The 19,298-nt window shown below is 64.1% G+C and overlaps 1 protein-coding gene across 4 annotated transcripts in view; it reads left to right on the top strand.

The window, feature by feature from the left end:
• Nucleotides 1–18,577, top strand: part of AGAP3 (ArfGAP with GTPase domain, ankyrin repeat and PH domain 3) — a 56,228-nt gene extending 37,651 nt beyond the window's left edge. Inside the window, exons 10-18 of one of the 4 annotated variants that reach the window (XM_030854223.3) lie at nucleotides 3,008–3,112; nucleotides 9,541–9,709; nucleotides 12,681–12,800; nucleotides 14,303–14,440; nucleotides 16,148–16,302; nucleotides 16,386–16,476; nucleotides 16,655–16,877; nucleotides 17,449–17,704; nucleotides 17,859–18,577. In XM_030854223.3, coding sequence (XP_030710083.2) covers nucleotides 3,008–3,112; nucleotides 9,541–9,709; nucleotides 12,681–12,800; nucleotides 14,303–14,440; nucleotides 16,148–16,302; nucleotides 16,386–16,476; nucleotides 16,655–16,877; nucleotides 17,449–17,704; nucleotides 17,859–18,065 — 1,464 coding nt within the window. In that variant the 3' untranslated portion in view covers nucleotides 18,066–18,577. The remainder of the gene's footprint in view (nucleotides 1–3,007; nucleotides 3,113–9,540; nucleotides 9,710–12,680; nucleotides 12,801–14,302; nucleotides 14,441–16,147; nucleotides 16,303–16,385; nucleotides 16,477–16,654; nucleotides 16,878–17,448; nucleotides 17,705–17,858) is intronic. The other 3 variants (XM_030854226.3, XM_060305116.1, XM_030854227.2) reach the window with 3 other exon arrangements.
• The last annotated feature ends 721 nt before the right edge of the window (nucleotides 18,578–19,298 follow it).

Below are 19,298 nucleotides of genomic sequence, written 5' to 3'. Positions count from 1 at the left end.
CGGGGCTGTGAGGTGGGGGGTGAAACCCGGCCAAAGGGGTCGGCTAGGGTACTGGAGTGTCACAGGCCCCGAACCTCAGGGACACTCCGGAGGCGGCGGCACACAGCCAGGAAGCTGCCCGCTGGAGGCAGGTGCCTAGCCGCGCCGACCTCACGGGGGCTGGGGGCGTGCCTGCCGTTGGGATCGCGCGTCCTTCCACCACTCTCCCCTCTCCGGGCCAGTGGCCATTCCTTGCGCGCTCCCCTCCCCCCCCCGCCCCCAGGGCCGGGCTAACCCCTTTCCCGCTCTCCTGTCCCGTTCTTCTCCCCATTCCGTTCCTCTCCTCTCTCCCCCTCTGCTCCTGCTGGGAGTGGAGATTGCATTTCAGTTGCCATTTGCATTCCCAATCAATCCGGACTCCGCAATTAAGCCGGCTGGCGGAGCTGGGAGGGAGGCGGCGGCAGGAACGGGTCCTCTGGGGGCTGTCGCCTCCGCACCGCTCCCATTCCGCCCCAGATTGCTTCCTGCTCCGCCGTGCGCAGCCGGCCGGCCAGGGAGGGGAGCAGGAACCCCTGGAGCTCGCTCTCCTCCCTCGGAACGGGCTGTGACCCGGACGGAGGCGCCGGTAGGGCAGGGCGGAGCGGGCCGGGCCGGTGAGAGGCGGGCTGAGCCTGTGGGCGCGGGTCAAGCCCCAGCGGCCGAGATCCCTCCTCCCCCGCCCCCCTCCCGGCGCTCCTCCCACGCCCCCCTCCCGGCGCTCCTCCCACGCCCCCTCCCGGCGCTCCTCCCACGCCCCCTGCTAACGAGCGTCAGAGCAGCGTCGGAGCGTCATTACCGTCGTCCGCGGCGCCGGGGTCTCCTCCCGAGAGGGGCCCAGGTGACGGAGGAGGAAGAGTTCTGGGTAGAAAAGGGCTTCCCGCTTACGCCGGCCTCTTCTGCATCCTGGCTCCTGATTTCCTGCTGGGGGCGGGGAGCGGGCCCTGTAGGTGGGTCCGCGCTTCCGAGGAGACTGAGGCCCAGACAGTGACACGACTTGCTTGATGTTAAGAGCTAGTTGGTGGCAGAACGGGGCACGGAGTCAGGTTTTCCTTTCCCTTGACCAGGAGGGAACCTGGTGAAGATGAAGGGACAGAGGAGGGAGGGCGGGCTCAGGTGTGAAAGGTTTGAGAACAGAGGCCCTTGGGGAGCAGGTGGGAAAGGAGGGAGTGAGATGGGGCGCAGGCGAGCCAGCCGTGGCGGCCACTCCCAGGGGAGCGGGGTGGGCCTGGGCCGCCTTCTCCAGAGTCTGGCCGGCAGTCCTCAGGGCCGTGGTCCACAGTCAGGGGAGAGGCGGCGGCTGAACTGTTTCCACGTTCCTGGCCTGTGAGGGGATGGCTGCCACGCCCAGAGGCTGGTCGCCAAGGCTCCTTCGCGGACCACGCAGCAGGGGCCGCGGTGGCCTGGGCCGTTCCAGCCGACCTGTCGTCTGCTGAAGGTCCCGTTCACACCCTTGGTCTTCAGAAGCTCTTTGTGAGGAAAAGGGGGCCAGATAGTAGCAGCAGTGTCCTTAGATGGCCTACGACTCAGTGGCCTGACTTCCCGCAACTGCACCTGTCTTTGAGGGCAGGAGGATGAGGATAGGGGAAGGGAGTGGGGGAGCAAGGATGTGAAACACCTGTGATGTTATCGCCACCGCAGTCCCTGTTGTGGGGAGAGATGGGGCGGGCATCCCAGCCCACCTGTTTGTTAACCTCATCCCCCTAAGGGCCGAGCCTTCCAGTAGGAAGCCTTAGCGGGGTAGGGGGCCATGGATCCGGGGTTTACCCCCCGCCCTCTCTCACAGTGAATCTCTTGACCCCCATTTCCGGCTTGTCTGAGGGCACGGCCCTCCCCTCCTGTAGGAGAGGTTGGCACAGGGGCTCTGGCAGCTCCTCTGCGACCTGCTGGGACTTGGCATGCTGCCCGCTCTCGCCCAGCCGGGGCAGTCCCGCTGTGAGGGGGGGCTGCCCCCCAGGAGTTCTGTCTAGGAATGTCCAGGGAGCACTGCCTCTTCTCAGCCCTCCCGAGTTTGGGGAGGGGGCCCCACAGGGGTGATGCCGGTCCTGGGGCACCTGCCGCCTGTGCACGTCCGTGTCCCGTCCCGACCTGAGCTCCATCTTTGGCCGTTCTCCCGTGCTGTCTGCTGTTTCCAGGCGAAAGCCAGTGGGTGAGGGACCGTCGGGGGTTGTCATCAGGGGAGGGCAGCAGAGGCCGTCTGGGGTGTGGGTGGAGGCCTCGTCTGCCTCGGTGAGGTCCACCCCCCACTCGCAGCACCTCCGACACCGCACGGTCTCGGCTGGCTCTTCCCCCGCCCTGTCCACCAGCTGTTCCCCAAGCGTCTGCTGCATCCCAGGAGTGTCGCAGTGCTGAGGGTGTCGAGGAACAACACGCCCAAATCCCTGCCCCTGGGGAGCCCTTGTTCATCCTGGTGCCCATCTAATCTCCACGCCCAGTGTCTTATCAGCTCACACGGGAGATTTGGGTGCTGGGCTGTATGGCTGGGTCTTCCCACTGCCTGCCTTGGGGGAGACTGGGCCATTCTGGGGACAGTTAGGGGCTTTTCTGCTCTATTTGGGGCTGCCACATAGGGTAGGAGGCCCGGGCCCTCCTGAGGTCTCTGTGCTGTGTTCCACCCCATCCCTGGAGACGGTGGGTGGGAGCAGCACTGCTGGGAGGCCATCTAAACCCCTGCCTCCCGTTGCTGACGTAGTTCCCCAACCTGGGGGAGAGGACACCCCCCTGCCATGGGACAGTGTCCATGGTAACTAGAGAGGTGGGCTCCAGGCTGCTTCCTGAGGACGGTCAGGGGCAGCCGAGTTCCATAGATGGGTTCATCCGCCTGGCTCTCCCTGGTTCAGTTTTAGTCCCGTGTGGCCTCTCCATGCAGATAAGCACAGTGACCCGGGAGGACGGGGGGCGGAGGATGCTGTGACCTGTGGACACTGAGACCTTCTTCATAGCTGTGACGTGTGGGCCTGGCTTCTGTCTCTGATCCGGCCTCTGTCTTCAGGGTATCCTGCTCAAGCGCAGTGGCAAGTCCCTGAACAAGGAATGGAAGAAGAAGTACGTGACCCTGTGTGACAATGGGCTGCTTACCTACCATCCCAGCCTGCACGTGAGTCCGGGGGGCCGTGCCTGGGGAAGGCTGGGCGCGGAGGATGAGAAGCGGACGTGGAAGGGCTGACTCCAGGTCCAGAGGGAAGCGACCTTAGCTCGGAAAGACCTTTCCTCGAGAAAGGGCCTCGCTTTGGTGGCTTGGGAGTTGCACAGACCCTGAGACCCAGGCCCAGGCTGAACACTGCACGAAAGCTCACTCCCTTTCATTTTTTTTTTTTTAATATTTATTTATTTTTGGCTGTGTTGGGTCTTCGTTGCTGCGCGTGGGCTTTCTCTAGTTGCGGCGAGCGGGGGCTACTCTTGGTTGCATTGCGCGGGCTTCTCACTGCAGTGGCTTCTCTGGTTGCAGAGCACGGGCTCTAGGTGCACGGGCTTCCATAGTTGTGGCACACAGCCTCAGTAGTTGTGGCTTGCGGGCTGTAGAGCGCAGGCTCAGTAGTTGTGGCGCACGGGCTTAGTTGCTCCGCGGCATGTGGGATCTTCCCAGACCGGGGCTCGAACCCGTGTCCCCTGCATTGGCAGGTGGATTCTTTTTTTTTTTTTTTTTTGGCGGTATGCGGGCCTCTCACTGCTGTGGCCTCTCCCACCGCGGAGCACAGGCTCCGGACGTGCAGGCCCAGCGGCCATGGCCTCTGGGCGCAGCCGCCCCGCAGCATGTGGGATCCTCCTGGACCGGGACACGAACCCGTGTCCCCTGCATCGGCAGGCGGACTCTCAACCACTGTGCCACCAGGGAAGTCCCGGCCGAGCTCTTTGGAGTAAACTCACCCCTGGGGACGGTCACCTCTGGGCTAGGCTGGTGTGCGAGTCAGGTGCTACATCCTATACTCTAGTTGTTTTAAGAGCTGGATTGGGCCCGTTCACATGGAATTGCTCAAGCTGGGGGGGTCGGTGTTGCCAACAGTTGTGTCTCTGGGAGCTGCACCGTTGGGGTTACCCCTGGGCTCCTGGGATGATGCGGAGCGAAAGGGCAGTTAGGCCAGGGCTGCTGGGGTGGCGGGCCTGCACAGGCCCCCTTGGGAAGAGGAGTGTCGGGGGTACTGTTGGTAGGGCAGAGGGGTCTGGAAGAGTGTGGCCGATGCCCGGGGAGGGGCTGGGCACGGTGACGGTAGCGTGGCCCCCGTGGCCGCTCCCCCACCCTTCCTCCCTCCCCTCCCCTCGCTGCGTGGCTCCAGCGCACAGCTGTCCCCAGCATCCATCTCTGTCACCACCCTGCTGTGGGGCTGATGAGTTCTCCCGTGAAGCCCCTGAAGCGCAGCACGTGGGCTGGCTCCACCCCCGGCCCGGAGGCCCCAGGCCTGCCTCCGAGGGTCCCTCGCCGGCCTTTGAATCTGCACAAGGTGTCAGGGGTCTCCGACCTGAGACGTGCTGGGGTCCATGGTTCGGCCATAGCTCCCTCCTGAGAGCACCGCCCAGGACGGCTGAGAAAGCTCCCAGGCCTGGTTTGGGCCTTCCAGTGAGGCCAGAGCCCAGCCTGGCCCTCGGGGTGTCTCTGGACCTGGCCCTTCCCCTCAGCTCAGGGCCTCTTACTCCACAGGGCGGGAGCTGGTACCATGATGCTGGGGCTGAGGGGGTTACAGACGAGGGGCCACGGCTGGGGGCCCTTGGGGACTCAGCACAAAGGCTCCTGGGTGCCGTCCTCTCCCCGGTTCTGGCCTCTTCCTCGCCCAGGACCTGGTCCCGCTGCTGAGTCCACACAGGACAAGAGGCAGCAAGGCTACTGGCAGAGCCCTGACGAGAGGCGCCGTCCGTGTCTTAGGGAGCGGGGAGCATCTGCGGGTGCAGCGCCCCCGGCCAGAAGGAGCAGGACCACAGTGTTTCCCAGCAGAGAGGGTCTGGGCCCTCCTGGCTTCCAGCGTCCACAGCCCTGGCAGGACACACGTGGCCCTGACCAGGCACCTCCTGGCTGCTGGGCTGGGAGCTGGCCTGTCTGAGGCCTCCGTTTCCCCACCTGTGTGGCAGTGGCCTTCACCCTCCTCTCTGCTGCATCCTTACCCGTTTCTCCTGCTTCACGCTGCCCCCGGCTGGGCGCACTGTGCCCCCTGCTGGTCCCATGCCCCCCCAGAGGAAGGAGGAGAGGGATGGGAGCGGGGTCTCGGCACAGGGAGGAGAGTGCCCGGTGTTGTGTTCGGTTGTGGTTTCAGAAGGGAAGGTGAAGGCCTGAGGGATTGCTGTTTTTACAACAACTTAACAAACTGGAGAGCAGAGGCTCGGTGGGGTTTGCCGGATCATCAGTCACCCAGCCAGTGGCTGGGCTGTGACTTGGCCCATGACTTTGAGCGTTGCCCAGAGTTTCCTTTAGTGCCAGGAGCGCCTGCCTTCGGGGCTGCCTGCGAGTCACTGGAGAGTTACCACTGGGGCAAGTAGGGTGGCTGGGGCAGCCGGCAGCCCACGCGCCCGGCACGGCTGGGCGGCAGACGCTCTCGGAGTCCTGTCCAGCGCTGTGCTGCCCGTGAGCTGAGTGTGGCTCGGTGTGTCGGGCCCGGGACAGGGTCTGGCGGCAGGCACTTCCAGGCTGCTGCTGCTGTCTTGCGAGGTGAATCGAAGAGGCTGCCGCCTCTGCTGCCCCCCCACCCCCCCCCCCACCCCACCCCCGGGGCCGCAGGACACGGTGAGGAGGTTGAGAGCATGGCCTCCCCATCCGTCAGCCCCTCACTGGCTGCCCTCTGGCTCCGGGGTCAAAGTGCACGTCCTTTCCCAACTCACCACCTGCTGGGTGCCCCGAGCAACCAGCACGCGCAGATGGCGGCCTCCCTGCCCTGTAGACGCTTCTCATTCAGGAGACACGAATCAGATTCGAAACCGTGGTGACAGTGAAAGCACGTGCGCGGCCCCGGGGGCCTGAGTTCCCTCCCAACAGAGGCCGCTGGCCTCTCGGTTTCCGTCCTTGGTGGCCGCTGCCCTCCTGTTGCTATAGCTCTCCCACCTCCGTCCCCCCTTTGCCGTGTTTTCCAACCTGAGCAAGCTTCCCAGCTGCCAGCAGTGAGCAGGGACCCTCCGTCCCCGGAGCTGCCCGCTTCCCTTGGAGGCGCCAAGGGAGCCAGAGAGGAAGGCTTGGCCGGGAACTCCTGGCCTAGCCCGGCCTTGCCCAGGAGACCCGAGGGCAGTGGTGCTGGGGACCCGCCTCCCGACGGGGGCTGGCGGGACGGGCCGGGCTGCAGAGGAAGGGCTGGTGGGCAGGCCTCGAGCCTCACGCCCAGCCCCTGCCTAGCCCCAGAGAGCCCGCCACAGCCTCTCCCGTTTTGCAGCCAGCGAAGCCATTCACACAATCACCTTCTGTTAATTCTATCTGCAACATCAATTAAATTGTTTGTAGAAACTAATTGAATGTGGCTTAATCACACATCTTAATAGCTTTCCACACTCTGAACTCGTTGTTAATTCCAGTAATAAAACGAGATGAGAACGCTGGCTGGGTAATTAGCGAGGAGGCTGGGGAAGAAATTGCTGTTTGATGGTGGGTAATAAAGGCAGCCGTGGTGACCGCTCTCCCACCGCCACTGCCGAGCCCCCGTTCTGCTGACGGAGGGAAACGCCGTTGCTCTGCCCCGGACGCCCCGTCCCTGCTGCTGCCTTTTGAGCTCCTGCCGCACTCTCCTTGGGGCCGGGCTCCGCCTCTGCGCCCGGGCCTGCAGCTGGCCGGGTGCTGGCCTGCTCCCCACACCCCCCGAGCAACCAGTGCCCGTCCGAGGTGGTCGGAGATGCAGAGGCCGGTGCTTTCCCCTTACGTTGGTTGCTGGCTCCTTGGCCCTGAACAGAGCCCCTCCGTGTGGCTCTTTTTCTTGGCCTGGGGTCAGCTTTTCCCGCCGTGTCCCAGCCTGGTTATCCCAGGGCCGTCGTGGGGCCTGAAAACTGCTGCAGCTGCTGTGACCTCCTTGTGAACTAGAGCAGCCCAAGCCCCTCCCCCAGGAAAGGAACTGCAGCTGTGCCTTCGGCCCAGCCAGCTGTTGACAGTCGTCTGGAGCCGCTGAGCTAAGATGTGACCGTGTGCAGGGTCCTGGGTGCGTGCGGAAGCCGAGTCGGTGGGCCGTCGGGCCTGGAGTGAGGAGGGCCAGGAGGGTGGCGTCACACGGTGGATGCTGGGCCGAGAGCAGGACCAAAGGGCCAGCGGCCACCGGGGGGGGTGGGCCAAGTTTGCTGGAGAAGGGACCAGGGGGACGGAGCTCTGGCGGCGCTCGGCAGAGCGGGGGTGAGAGGTCGTTGGAGGAGAGGGGGTCCTCCTGTGGGTGGAGCCCACCCTCACCAACTTCTCAGTGATGTTGTTCTGTGCTTCTGCGACATGAAGCAGACCCCCTCGGAGCGGAGGGTGCCTGAGGCCAGGCACCCGGCACTGTCCCTCACGCAGGACTAGGTGGTGGCCGGAGGGCACGGACGCAGTGCAAAGCTGCAGGGAAAGGAGCTCCTCCCCTCCGGCTAGCTGTGCCCTTGTTGTCTTTCTGGAGGGCCATCTGCCTGTGAAGGTGTCAGAGCTGCTTGGAGAGTAAAGAGTGAGTACAGGCCTGGCCAGGCCTCCAGGAGCCGGGCTTGACTGGTGAGGCCAGCATGCTAGTATCGGCGGTGCCCCGGCCTCCCCACGGCCCTCCTGCTATAGTCCTGCCACAGGCCCTCGCGCTGGTCCCCTGATGACCCGCCCTGTGGTGAAGTCCAGCCCGACGCAGAAGTGCAGGAGCAGGGCTGGCGCTGGGTGCTCTGTTTCCTTGTTCTCACTTCTCTTCCTAACGGGAAGCTCCCACGTTCTCTTGGCTCCTCAGGACCAGGCGACCCTTTCTCCTTGATGTCCTCTTGCTCATTCACAGGGTGAGGGCAGCCCCTGAGCCCCTTGCCAGCCCGCCCGGGCCCTGCTTCCCAACAGGCAGCACTCCCCATCGGCTCTTTTGAGCAGAGGACATTGTCCCTCTTCCCTGAAGCTAAACGTTGAGAAGGTAGGAGAACACCTGGGTGACCAGGAGTGATGCTGCAAGTGGGTAGGGTGAGAGGGGTGGGGCCTGGAAGGACACGAAGACTCCATCGAGCCTAGACGCTCAGGGAAGCGCCCTGGGTGCAGAACATCCCAGAGGCGCCCATCCCGAGTCTGATCGGTGGAATTCTGTCCGAAGTTAAATTGGTACCACTGGCCCAGCTTCTGCCCCTGGAAGGAGCTTTTGCCACATTTTACAGAGGACGTTTGCTGGGAACTGCCCCGGAACTCGCTGGTGCCAGGGGCAGGGAGGCAGGAGTAGGCAGCCTGGAAGGACAGATCAGAGCAGCAGGGAGAGCGGGGCCCAGGCCAGGCGGGCCTTACGGCAGGCAGCCAGCCAGAGGGCAGGCAGGGCTGTGCTCTGCGTCACCCACCTCCCGCGCCCCCCGGCCCCTCCCGGTGCCACTCCCTGGGGTGGGGTGGGGCGGTCCCAGGCCGAGGTTGAGACAGCAGATGGTGGGGCTCGGCACCCAGTGGCTCCCACCCTCAGGGTCCCTCCCCACTCATCCACTTCCAGGGCCCTATCAGTACTGACTTGAAGGCAGGGTTTGCTCCTGGGCCGAGGAGGAAGTTTGCCTTCCGTGCAGAGCCTTGGGAGCCCAGAAAGCCTGGGCTTGAATCTGGCTGTCACCCGCTGATTGTGTGACCTGGGGCAGGTTAACCTTTGTAAGTCTCAGTTTCTCCACCCGCAAAGTGGGCATCGTAACACCGTCCTCCTAGCTGTCGTGACGATCCCGTGAGGCGGTGTAAGAAATGTAGACGCGATATACAGCTGTGGCTCAGTGGACGCCTGGCACGTGGCTGGGTGGGCGATGTGATGTTGTCAGTGGTTGTTACTGTTCCTGCCGTTGGGATACTCACTGGTATCTGTGGAACCGCGGACTTGTCTCAGTATCCCTAAGAACAGCGGAAAGAATCAAAGGCTTCCCTTTAACTGTTCAACAGATATTTATCGTCAGGTGCCGTTCTAAGGACTGGGGGCTGCTCTAGGCTTTATAAGTTCTCAAAGTCCCAAGTGGTGGTGGGAGCTTCTGAAAGTAGGGCTGAAGTCCTTGGTGACCAGCCACCCGGGGCCCGGGGCAACCCAGTCGTCCACATCCCACGGAGCCTGTCGGTTCCTCTCCTCGGCCACGTGCCGTCTCTCCCTAAATCCCATCTTGGTTCATTCAGTACGTGGCCTCCTTTTCGTTGCCTCCTGAGCCGTCTTCCCTAAAGGAGCCCCGAGCCTCAGATCTTGGCTCTCCACCCTCTGTCGCCCCTGCCCCGCTCCCGGCTGCGCCCCGCACCGAGCCGCACATGGGCAGCCTTGGAGGTGTGCTGTGCGCGCCACAGAACTCGGGCTGTCCCCCTCCCCGCCCCCCCAGCAGCGCGGGGGAGAGACCCAGGAGTTGGGAGGGTCAGAGATGAGGTGCTGCCTAAGAGTGACCCGTCCTAACGAGTCTTCCTCTGTCTCGTCCACGTGGCCCTAGGACTACATGCAGAACATCCACGGCAAGGAGATTGACCTGCTGCGGACCACGGTCAAGGTGCCAGGGAAGCGTCTGCCCCGAGCCACGCCGGCCACGGCCCCCGGCGCCAGCCCCCGGGCCAACGGGCTGGCCCTGGAGCGGAGTAGCGCGCAGCTGGGTGGCGGAACAGGTGAGGGGGCTGCTGAGGTGGGAGGGGGAGTGTGGCTGCCGTGGCCCCGTCTGTCTGGGCGGGTGGGGCGCGCCGCGACGGGGCCCGGAAGGGAGGCGTGTGGGGCTGCACCCCTCCCCAGCCAGGTCCTCAGGGCTCCACACACGCCGGCCACCCGGTGTCTTGCTTCGGGGTCCGCTCAGCCAGCGCAGTTGCCACAACGCTGCCCTCGTGCGGTTAGTAGAGGTGGCGGCCGGTGGACCGCCTGGCAGGTCAGAATGGGGACAGATAGCCTCGTGCTGACAGGTGGCATCAGCGTCGAGCCAAGGCAGGTGATGGTGGGGACACCGGGGCCCTCTGGCACCAGGGCCACATCTCAGTCGAGTTTGCCGGACGGGCAGGGAGGGAGGCGGGAGGGGACAGAGCTGCCTGGGGCGAACCTGGTAACCGTCCTTAGGTCTGCAGTGAGAGGCGGGGGTGGGGGGGGGTCTTTGCTCAGAGAAGACTGAGTTTAGAGAGAAGCTGGAGGCCGAGCGGACTCTGCGCCGTGTCCAGAGAGGTGGAGCCTCCTGAGTGTGCGCCTTGTTGGAGGTGAGGGCCCTGAGACGCCGGCACCCCGCCCTGCTGCGTGTGCCACCACTGCCTCCCAGTCTGGAGGCGCTGCGAGGGGCGGGTGGCGGGCACTGACCCCGCTGGCGGAGGGGTGCTGGCTGCAGTAGATCTGAAGTCGAGACTATCCTCCCCATGTTGTGTGGATGACGAAACAAAGGTTCAGAGAGGTTAAATAACTTGTCTGTAAAATCCCACAGGAAGTGGTGGAGCTGGGTTTGAACCTGCGCGTGCCTGACTTGGGAAGCTATGTTCTGTCCTCTAAGCCCTTGAAATAGACAGAGAGGGAGCTAGTGGACGGAGGGAAGGAAGGAAGGAAGCTAAGGACAGAAAGACAAGAAAGATGGGTAGGGTGCCAGGAGCGGCCTGTGGGGCTGCACTTGGGGGCGGGGAGGCGGGTCCTGGGTGTTCTGCGTGGGGGGTGGGCAGGGGGGGCCGCTGGGGAAGGGAAGGGCCGGGGCGGGGCTGGGGACCTCGCGGAGCTGCCTGTGGACTGGCTTGGGGTTTCTCAGATGACACCAGAGGGAGCATGGAAGGGGAGCCTTTCCTTGCAGGCAGGCAGCAAGGGGAAAGCTAGCTGTTCCCTCAGAGGAAGGGAAGCCCTAAGACACTCTGTCCTGTCACATTCCCGGTCCCTGAAGACCTTCACCTGGGGAGCGTTAGTGGTGCGTGGAGAAGGGGGTGCGCGGCACACTCACCCACGTAACTGCCAGTACCCGCAAACGCTCGCCGACGTCCCTGGAACACGTGGCCAGGCGCCACCGGAGCCGCGTCCCCTCCACCGCGCACCGACCTCGCACACACTCACACATGTCTCCGCTCACCGGGAGATGTTAACATCTCATTATCTTTGTTACTGTAATTACATTATCCGCTGCTTTATGCAGAATTATTCTCCGAGGACTAATTGATGGCTCCATGTTTAATTCATTAATCATTAGCATCAAATTCGACAATTACAGTGCACACTGATTGTGGGATTGCAGGCGTAATGAGGGGAGAATTAACAAAGAAAAGGGAAAGCGCTTTCCCTCTCTCGGGGTTTTGGGTTGGGGGGCTTGAGGAGGACCTTGGGCCTGTGCTGTCTTTGGGTGGGGCTGGGGGGAGGGGGGCATAAGATCTGGAACCCGGGGCGCCGGGGGAGATGGAAGCAGGCGAGGGGTGGCGAGAAGCACAGCATCTGAGAAGTTAAGACCCTAGGCTGCTCCCCTGGAAGGTTTCCTGATGGGGGTCGGTGCGGGGGGACCCCAAGAAAGGCTAAGTTTGCAGGGACCTGTTAGGCAGGGTGGGAGGAGCTGGCACGGTTGCCACACGTATGTTAACAAGCACTTAACTGTGTGTCTGGTCCTGCCTGGGGTGTTATGACAGATACAAGAGAAACACAAAACCTGCCCTCACCATTCAGTCTCGTGCTGTCCCCGGAGCGAGCCTGTTCCTTTACCTTCTAGTGGCTTCCGCGCGCATCTTCCTGTCCCTTGGATTCCAGAAACTTGACCCCTGTGCTTGCGGGGCTGGTCGGGGCCTGGTGTCGGCCGCTCGCCCCTCCCTCCGGCTTGTTCAGCTTCAGGGCGCGTCTCTGCCTGTCACTAACTCCGGGCACCTGGCCAGCTGCCCAGCTCTCAGTGCAGACCTCCCTCGGCCGTGGCCTTCTGGCCTCAGGCCCCACCCTGTCTCAGGTCGGCTGAGGTGAGAGGGCAGTGTCGCTGTCCACAGCTGGCCCTGAGGCCCGGGGGCCGCTGCCACCATCTCCCCATGGGTGACTCGGGCCCGGGGAGGGCGCGCACTGCTGCCCCCGCCGCCCCGGAGCCTTCGGCTCCCCTGGCTCTGCTGTTCTTCCCCGATGGGAAACGAAAGATTAATTTTCTCCAGCCCCAGAGGATAATTACTAATACTAATTAGACATAATTACTTGAATTTGATACACTTATTCCTCGTCAGAACGGCAGCAAAGCTGAGGCACGGCAAATGGCATACGTGGCCTGGAACGGGGTTCGGGGCCTGGCCAGGAGGGGCAGGGGCTGGGATAGCAGGGGAGCAGCTCGGCAGTGATGGGGGGACTGTCCCACTCACCCAGCTTCTAGCTCCTGATCACAGGGAGGGGACAGAGGTGTGGACCCTGGTGTTCATGGAGACAAGGGGGGGGTGTGAAGTCTGGGCCCATGGGAGGCCTCCAGTTCTCCAGTGATCCTGGCCCGGTGCCTGGTGAATCCAGGAGCCCCTCATCCTGGGTCAGTATCCTCATCCTGGGTCAGTATCCTCATCCTGGGTCAGTATCCTGCTGGGATTTCTCAAGCTCTGCCTGTAGCTGTACTTTCAGGCAAGTCTATGGGTGCCCTTCCCCCGGCCTCCCCTCCCAGTCTGACCCTTCCGCCCCCCCCCCCAGGTGCCCCCCACTCGGCCAGCAGCCCAGCCTGGGCCGGCCCGCGCCCAGAGGGGCTGCATCAGCGCTCCTGCTCTGTTTCCAGCGCCGACCAGTGGAGTGAGGCCGCTGCCCTGCCCCCAGGTATGCAGGACCCGGTGAAGCCGCAGCGGAGGGCAGCCGGGGAGGCTGAGATGGGCAAGGGGGCGCGGCGGAGCCCTCCAGGGCTTGTGGCAGAGCCAGTGCCACGCCTGGGGCATGGAGTTGGGGTGGCTGCCCCTGTGCTGGCCCCAGGCCCGCGCTAGCGGTTGGCGCTAGAGACCCTCCCTCTGCAGCTCCCTGCCCGCCCACCGCTGTCCCCAGGCGGCGCTGGCGGCGGTGTCGCATCCCCATCAGCCCCCTGCGCCGCCAGTTCATCAGCCTCTCCGCGGGGGTGTGGGGGGGTCGGAGGCTGGGGGCTTGAAACACGTTCCGAAGGCGGCAGCTAGCCCGCGTGGAGAGGGGTCCCCGCAGACAGGATCAGGGAGCTGTCCGGAGAGGTGCTTTCTTCCCCGCGCTGCCCCCATTGGCTGAGGCCCCACCCAGGCTGGGTGGTCGAGAACTCTCCCTTCCCACCTCCGCCTGCTCTCCCTGGCCTCGTGGTCTTCTTCCCTTCATCAGCGTCTGTGCCTCGTCTTCCCCTTACTTCTTCCCCCGCCTCTGCAGCGAGCACCTCCGCGCGCTCTCCTCACTCACCCGTAGCCCCACATCCCTCAGCAGTCCTGAAGGCTAGAGGGAAATGGGCGCAGCCCGGCCCTCCTCTCCTAAGTGAGGGTGTGAGAGGGAGGAGACTCCCTGGGCACCGGGCACACTGCTGCTCCCGCGTCCCTCCTGCTGGGCAGCAGCGCGTTAGCTCTCCTCCCCGACTTGCCTCCCAGAGACCCTGCCCAGGCCCGCATCCCAGCAGAAGCGCCGGCCCGGCCTGAGCTCTGACAGCAGGAAGCGGCTGGGCGCCCACGGCCCCGGGCCTGCGTCACCTGCCCGGCCAGGCCCAGGCCTCCGGCCGGTGGATGTAGAGGCCCCAGAGGGCAGCCAGGGGCCCTTCCTGGGTCACCGTCCTGCGGCCTGTGCTGGCCTTGGTGGGGCCCCTCTGTTGAGTCTGGCAGGCGGAAGGCAGGGAGGGCGGGCGGGCGCGTGTCTGCCTCTAATGAAGTTTGACATTTAGTGGTGCGCGTCGGGCGGGGTGTGGGAGACGGAGCTTGATTAGCGCGCTCTAATTGACAGTAATTAGGCAGCTCCCTGATTGTTTCTAATTCTGCTATTAATTGTGAGGAGCGGGGAGTGTGATTGAGGATAAATTTGGTGCGGAGCTGCTGGCTCTCCAGCCCCCGGCCGCCTTCCGCCCTCCAGGCTGCAGAAGCCGGTTCCCTCCGCACCTTCACTCTGCCCTGCCTGCGGTTCCCACACGCTCCTCTCCACCCTCCCTTCCTCCAAGGCCGGGGGCGCCTTGGGGCCTGTGGGCAGAGCCCTCCCGGGGTGCGGACAGGGCGGGAGTGCCCCCCTTCCCCCTGCCCCGGCTGCAGTTCAGGGTGGAGCCCCCAGCACCCCGGGCAGGGCCTGTGCTGGCCCCTCCCCTCCCCCACACTTCTCCACCTCTCCCTCACCAGCCAGTGGCCCAGCCGAGGTGCTCAGTTCCAGCCCCAAGCTGGAGCCTCCCCCATCTCCCCACTCCAACCGGAAGAAGCACCGGAGGAAAAAGAGCACCGGGACCCCCCGACCAGACGGCCCCAGCGGTGCTGCTGAAGGTTAGGGGGACCCGCGAGGGAAACGGGGCACAGGAGGCGGGCAGCGGGCCTTGGGGATAGTACCTGAAGGGTCCCCCTTTCTGTATTAGGTTGAAAGCACTCTCTAATAGTAATTTCCAGTAAAATCAGCTCCACCGCTTCTGGTCACCCCAACCTGGTATCTTAGAAGAGCTCTTTCTTCTGCCTAACTTAGCGCCTTCCTGTGAAAACGCGAGCTTACTTCTTTCATTCTCACAGAAGGTAGAAGACAGCAGGCCGCTACTCGCCCCGCAGCTCTTCCCAGGGGGTGCGGGCAGGACCCGTGTTTTCTGTGTCTCTTGTGTCACCCGTTGAGTTTAAGCAGTGCTAGGCGCGAAACAGGTGCTTCACACGCGTGCGTATTCGGCCGAGCCTCTCCTTAGTCGTCTTCAGGCTGAGGAATTCCAGCTCCTCAGCTATTTTTCCACAGGTCCTTTCTCGTAATCCCTTATTAATCATAGCGCTGCTTCTCTGATCTTCCCGAGTATCTTCAGAATGTGCCTCTGCTCAGTGGTTGGAGCGTCCTTGCTCCTAAATAAGGTTAACCTACATGGGTGCACAGTTGCTGGTTTATACTCTGATGGTCAGGGTTAGGGGCGTGGCTCGGTGGGGGCGATCATCTCTAAGGGAAGGAGCCACCCTTCCCAGCCAACCGGTGACACAGGGGTGCTCAGTGCTCACGGCACGGGGTGCACCTGTACCAGGGAACTGAACCCCACAGACTGTCACCGTTATGTAGTTCAGAGATGGTTGGAAGTGAGGTGAGGTGGAATGGTGGAGCCTGGGGAAAGAAAGGTACCAGTTTCTCTACGAAGACAGTTCCGTTAAGGGCGCCTTAGAGCAGGAGCCCACCAGGAGGACTTCCCTTGGCGGGGGGTGGGGGTGGGCGGGGAGGGCATGGCCAGCGTCACTGGGGCGGGAGGCTGCCCTGGCAGGACGTGTGGTCTCACTTGGGCCTCCTCACAGGCACCTGTCTCTCCAGCCGCACGACACACTCGCACTGCTTGTTAGGAACCGTTCACCCACGGGGCGGTGACCGGCGGGAGGGAGATCCACGTGACCGTCTCCTGGGGGGCCTGGGGGAGCAGAGCTGGGAAGAGCTTCACTGCACTGCTTGGGAAGTGTCTGTCACTGCAGATGTCCTCAGGTTCCTATCTGCTCACACATCCGAGTTAGTCTGTGGAGGAAACCTCTCCTCCTCTCCCCATCCCCTTGCCCTCCCTGCCTGCCTGTGCCAGGGTAGCGGGGGAGGGGCCCGGCTCCCAGGAGCCCCACGCTGACGCCGTCAGGAATATTGGGTTTAATGAGCTGCAAAATGAGGCGGCTGCAGCTGACATGTACGGATGGTGCCCACCCCCGCCTTCGCCGCCCCCCCCAGCACCGTCTCCTAACGCCCCATCACATCCTCCAGATACTCAGCTCTGCTTTCCCCAGGAAGCCACCCTCTGCTTTCCAGACCCATTCCCAGCAGTGCCAGGGATGCCAGAGCCTCGCTTGCCCACCTTTTTCTCCCAGGCTCCGCAGGCGGCTAGGACGGAGGTCTGGGGGCTCCACACGGCGCTCTGCCCCCGACTCCCCGCGAGGTGCCCTGGAGAGAGCGGTCCTCGAGGCTGGGGTGGCTTGTCCCTGCACGTGCGAGCCGGCAGGGGCCCTCTGCCCTCACGCCGGCGCGCGCCCTTGTGCCCGCAGAGGCCGAGGAGCCGTTCGAGTTCGTGGTGGTGTCCCTCACCGGGCAGACGTGGCACTTCGAGGCCTCGACAGCAGAGGAGCGGGAACTGTGGGTGCAGAGCGTGCAGGCCCAGATCCTCGCCAGCCTGCAGGGCTGCCGCAGCGCCAAGGACAAGGTTGGCCCGGAGGCCCGGGTGGGGTGGGGTCCCAGGTTGGCCTCGCGACTGACCAGCCACCCCTGCGTCTCCCCCCGAGGCAGACTCGACTGGGGAACCAGGACGCAGCTCTGGCTGTGCAGGCCGTGCGCACCGTCCGTGGCAACAGCTTCTGTATTGACTGCGACGCCCCCAGTGAGTGCCGGGCCGGCGGGGCCGGGCTTGTGGGTGGCTTAGAGAAAGCGCGACCAGCTTTGTGGAGGAAGCGCTGCAGAAGGCCTCTTGTAGGCCGAGAACAGCGGCACGGAGGGCTTTCCTGGTGGTCTCCCTCTGGTTGCCCATGGGCTTCATCTTGCTTCCTCTCCGCACCTAGATCCAGACTGGGCCAGCCTGAACCTGGGCGCCCTGATGTGCATCGAGTGCTCGGGGACCCACCGGCATCTGGGGGCTCACCTGTCCCGGGTCCGCTCCCTCGACCTCGATGACTGGCCACCTGAGCTGCTGGCCGTCATGACTGCGATGGGCAATGCCCTGGCCAACAGTGTCTGGGAGGGGGCCCTGGACGGCTACGCGAAGCCAGGGCCCGACGCCTGCAGGTGAGGGCGGGGGCCCTGGCGCTGGCCGGCAAGGGCGGGGACGTGGGCGCTCCTGCCAGGTGGGGAGAACTGGGGGTGGGGCCGGGCAGCTGTGACAGGGCTGGAAGGGTTAATTAAAGCCCGGCGTTGCTCTGCTTGGCAGTAGGCCCCTGGGGGTGCCCCTCCCCCTCCTGTCACTCAGCGCCTCACAACAACGGGCCCTTTCTCAGCGTTATCAGCAGGTCAGGGGGCCAGCGGGAGGCGCATGCGCAGGGCCCTATCGCTCTGTGGCGCAAAGGCCACGGCCTGAGCTCTGAGATGGGGAGAATGGGTGGTAGATAGGGTCGTGCGTGGGCCCCCAGTGTGGGCCCCCGCCTCCTTTGTTCCTGCAGGGCCAGATAAGCTGCCACCGCGCCCTGCCGGGAATCTTCCTGCCCTCTCGGCCCCCAGGGGCCTCCCCCGGAGCTCTCTTCCACTTCTTCCACACCCTCTGTGCCGCCCGCTGCCCCCTGACGCCCCCGGGTCCCTCAGGCTCGCTTCTGCGGCCCCTTCACCCCCGTGACCCCCGGCCCGGCCCCTCCTGTGCTCGCAGAGAGGAGAAGGAGCGTTGGATCCGGGCCAAGTACGAGCAGAAGCTCTTCCTGGCCCCGCTGCCCAGCTCGGATGTGCCGCTGGGGCAGCAGCTGCTCCGAGCGGTGGTGGAAGACGACCTGCGGCTGCTGGTGATGCTCCTGGCCCACGGGTCCAAGGAAGAGGTGAACGAGACCTACGGGGACGGGGACGGGCGGACGGCCCTGCATCTCTCCAGCGCCATGGCCAACGTCGTCTTCACGCAGCTGCTCATCTGGGTGAGTCGGGGCTCCCGCCCCGCAGGTGCCCCTGACCTCCCTGACGTCCTCCTCACCCCAGCCCTCTGAGAGCCGCCTCTCCCTTTTCTCCCCGGGAACCCACACCTTTCCCGCCGTGTCCCGCCAACCGTGCCAACCGTGCTTTCTTCTGCAGTACGGGGTGGACGTGAGGAGCCGGGACGCCCGGGGCCTGACCCCGCTGGCCTATGCTCGCCGGGCCGGCAGCCAGGAGTGCGCAGACATCCTGATCCAGCATGGCTGCCCCGGGGAGGGCTGCAGCTTAGCCCCGACCCCCAGCAGAGAGCCTGCCAACGGCAGCAGCACCTCCGCTGAGCTGCACCGAAGCCCTAGTCTCCTGTAAGGCCCAGGAAGAGGGCAGAGGGGCCACAAGGACTCCAGGGCATGGGGACCCACCTCCCTACGGGCGCTGGGAGAAACAAAGACACAGAGACTGAGAAGCAGGGACACGCGGAGAGGAGGAGGAGCAGGAGACGGGAAGAGCCAAAGGGAAGAACTAAACGGGAGACACAGAAGGGTCCGAGGAGACGCCAGGCTTGGAGCTGCAGCGGAGGGGTCGGAGGGGTCTGGCCCCTGCCCTCCGGCGCCACTGAGAAGGGACAGGACCCTTTGGCGGTGCTGTGAGGAGAGGGGAGCAGGACCTCGCCCTCCTCCAGGTTCCTGCCTTCTCGTGCCGGCCCCCTGGGAGCCTCCTCCTAAAACGGAGCCTGGGTGGGGCAGACGCTGGGGGGAGTGACCTGCGAGTCCCATGTAAATGTGTACATTGGAATATTTATGTTTGTGTACATATTTGGTGTGTGTGAGATGTGCCAATAAACCAGACTGTGTGTGTGGGGCCTTCATCTCCCCTCTCATCTCCCTGCCGTTCCGAAAATGCCCCTCTCATCTCTCTCTTCTCCTTTGTCCCTGTCCTCTCATCTTTGCTGTACTTTACTTTAGGATACCCCATCCACCCCCCCCCACCCCCGTCCAGGAGGCAGGCTGGAGGCTAGGTGACCCCCCCCCCCCAGCCTCCTACGTGCGTTTCTCTCAGCCCTCTCTTGCCAGGGGCGTAGTTGAGTTTCTCAGCAGCACCGGGAGGAGGGTCGAGCCTGCCAGGAGGAGGGTCGAGCTCCATGCTCCCCACTCGAAGCTTCCTGCTGCTGCCCCCCTGCCCTGCCGCCTCCACCCTCAGAATGGCTTTCTGTGGGTCTCCTCATTTTCATCAGTATTCTGTCCAGTGACCTCACAGCACAGCTGAGTTGCCCACGGTTCACCCGCAGAGAGGGCAGGAGCACAGCCCCCCTTCCTAGGTGTCTGGGAACCAGCCCCACAGCCAGGGGTTCAGGGAGCCACGCGGGTCCGTGCCCAGGGGGGAGAGTCCTGAGGACGGGATGGGTTGAGTGGCAGCGCTTCTCTGGGGAACTCATCCCTAGGCTTTGCGTTTGAGGAGAGGGGAGGGGGTGGGTCACCGACAGCAGAACAGCCCCCTTGGCAACCCCTTGCCAAACTGGAGGCAGAATCCAGAGCTTCTGCTTTTCCCTCCGACTATCCCTTAGTTATTCTAGAAATAAAACCTGGGAGAAACCCCTCTGTA

Source organism: Globicephala melas, chromosome 9 (assembly GCF_963455315.2).
Source record: "Globicephala melas chromosome 9, mGloMel1.2, whole genome shotgun sequence".
NCBI classification, from domain to species: domain Eukaryota; kingdom Metazoa; phylum Chordata; class Mammalia; order Artiodactyla; family Delphinidae; genus Globicephala; species Globicephala melas.
Note: the sequence above shows the minus strand (reverse complement) of the source record. Positions and strands in the feature narration are given on the sequence as shown.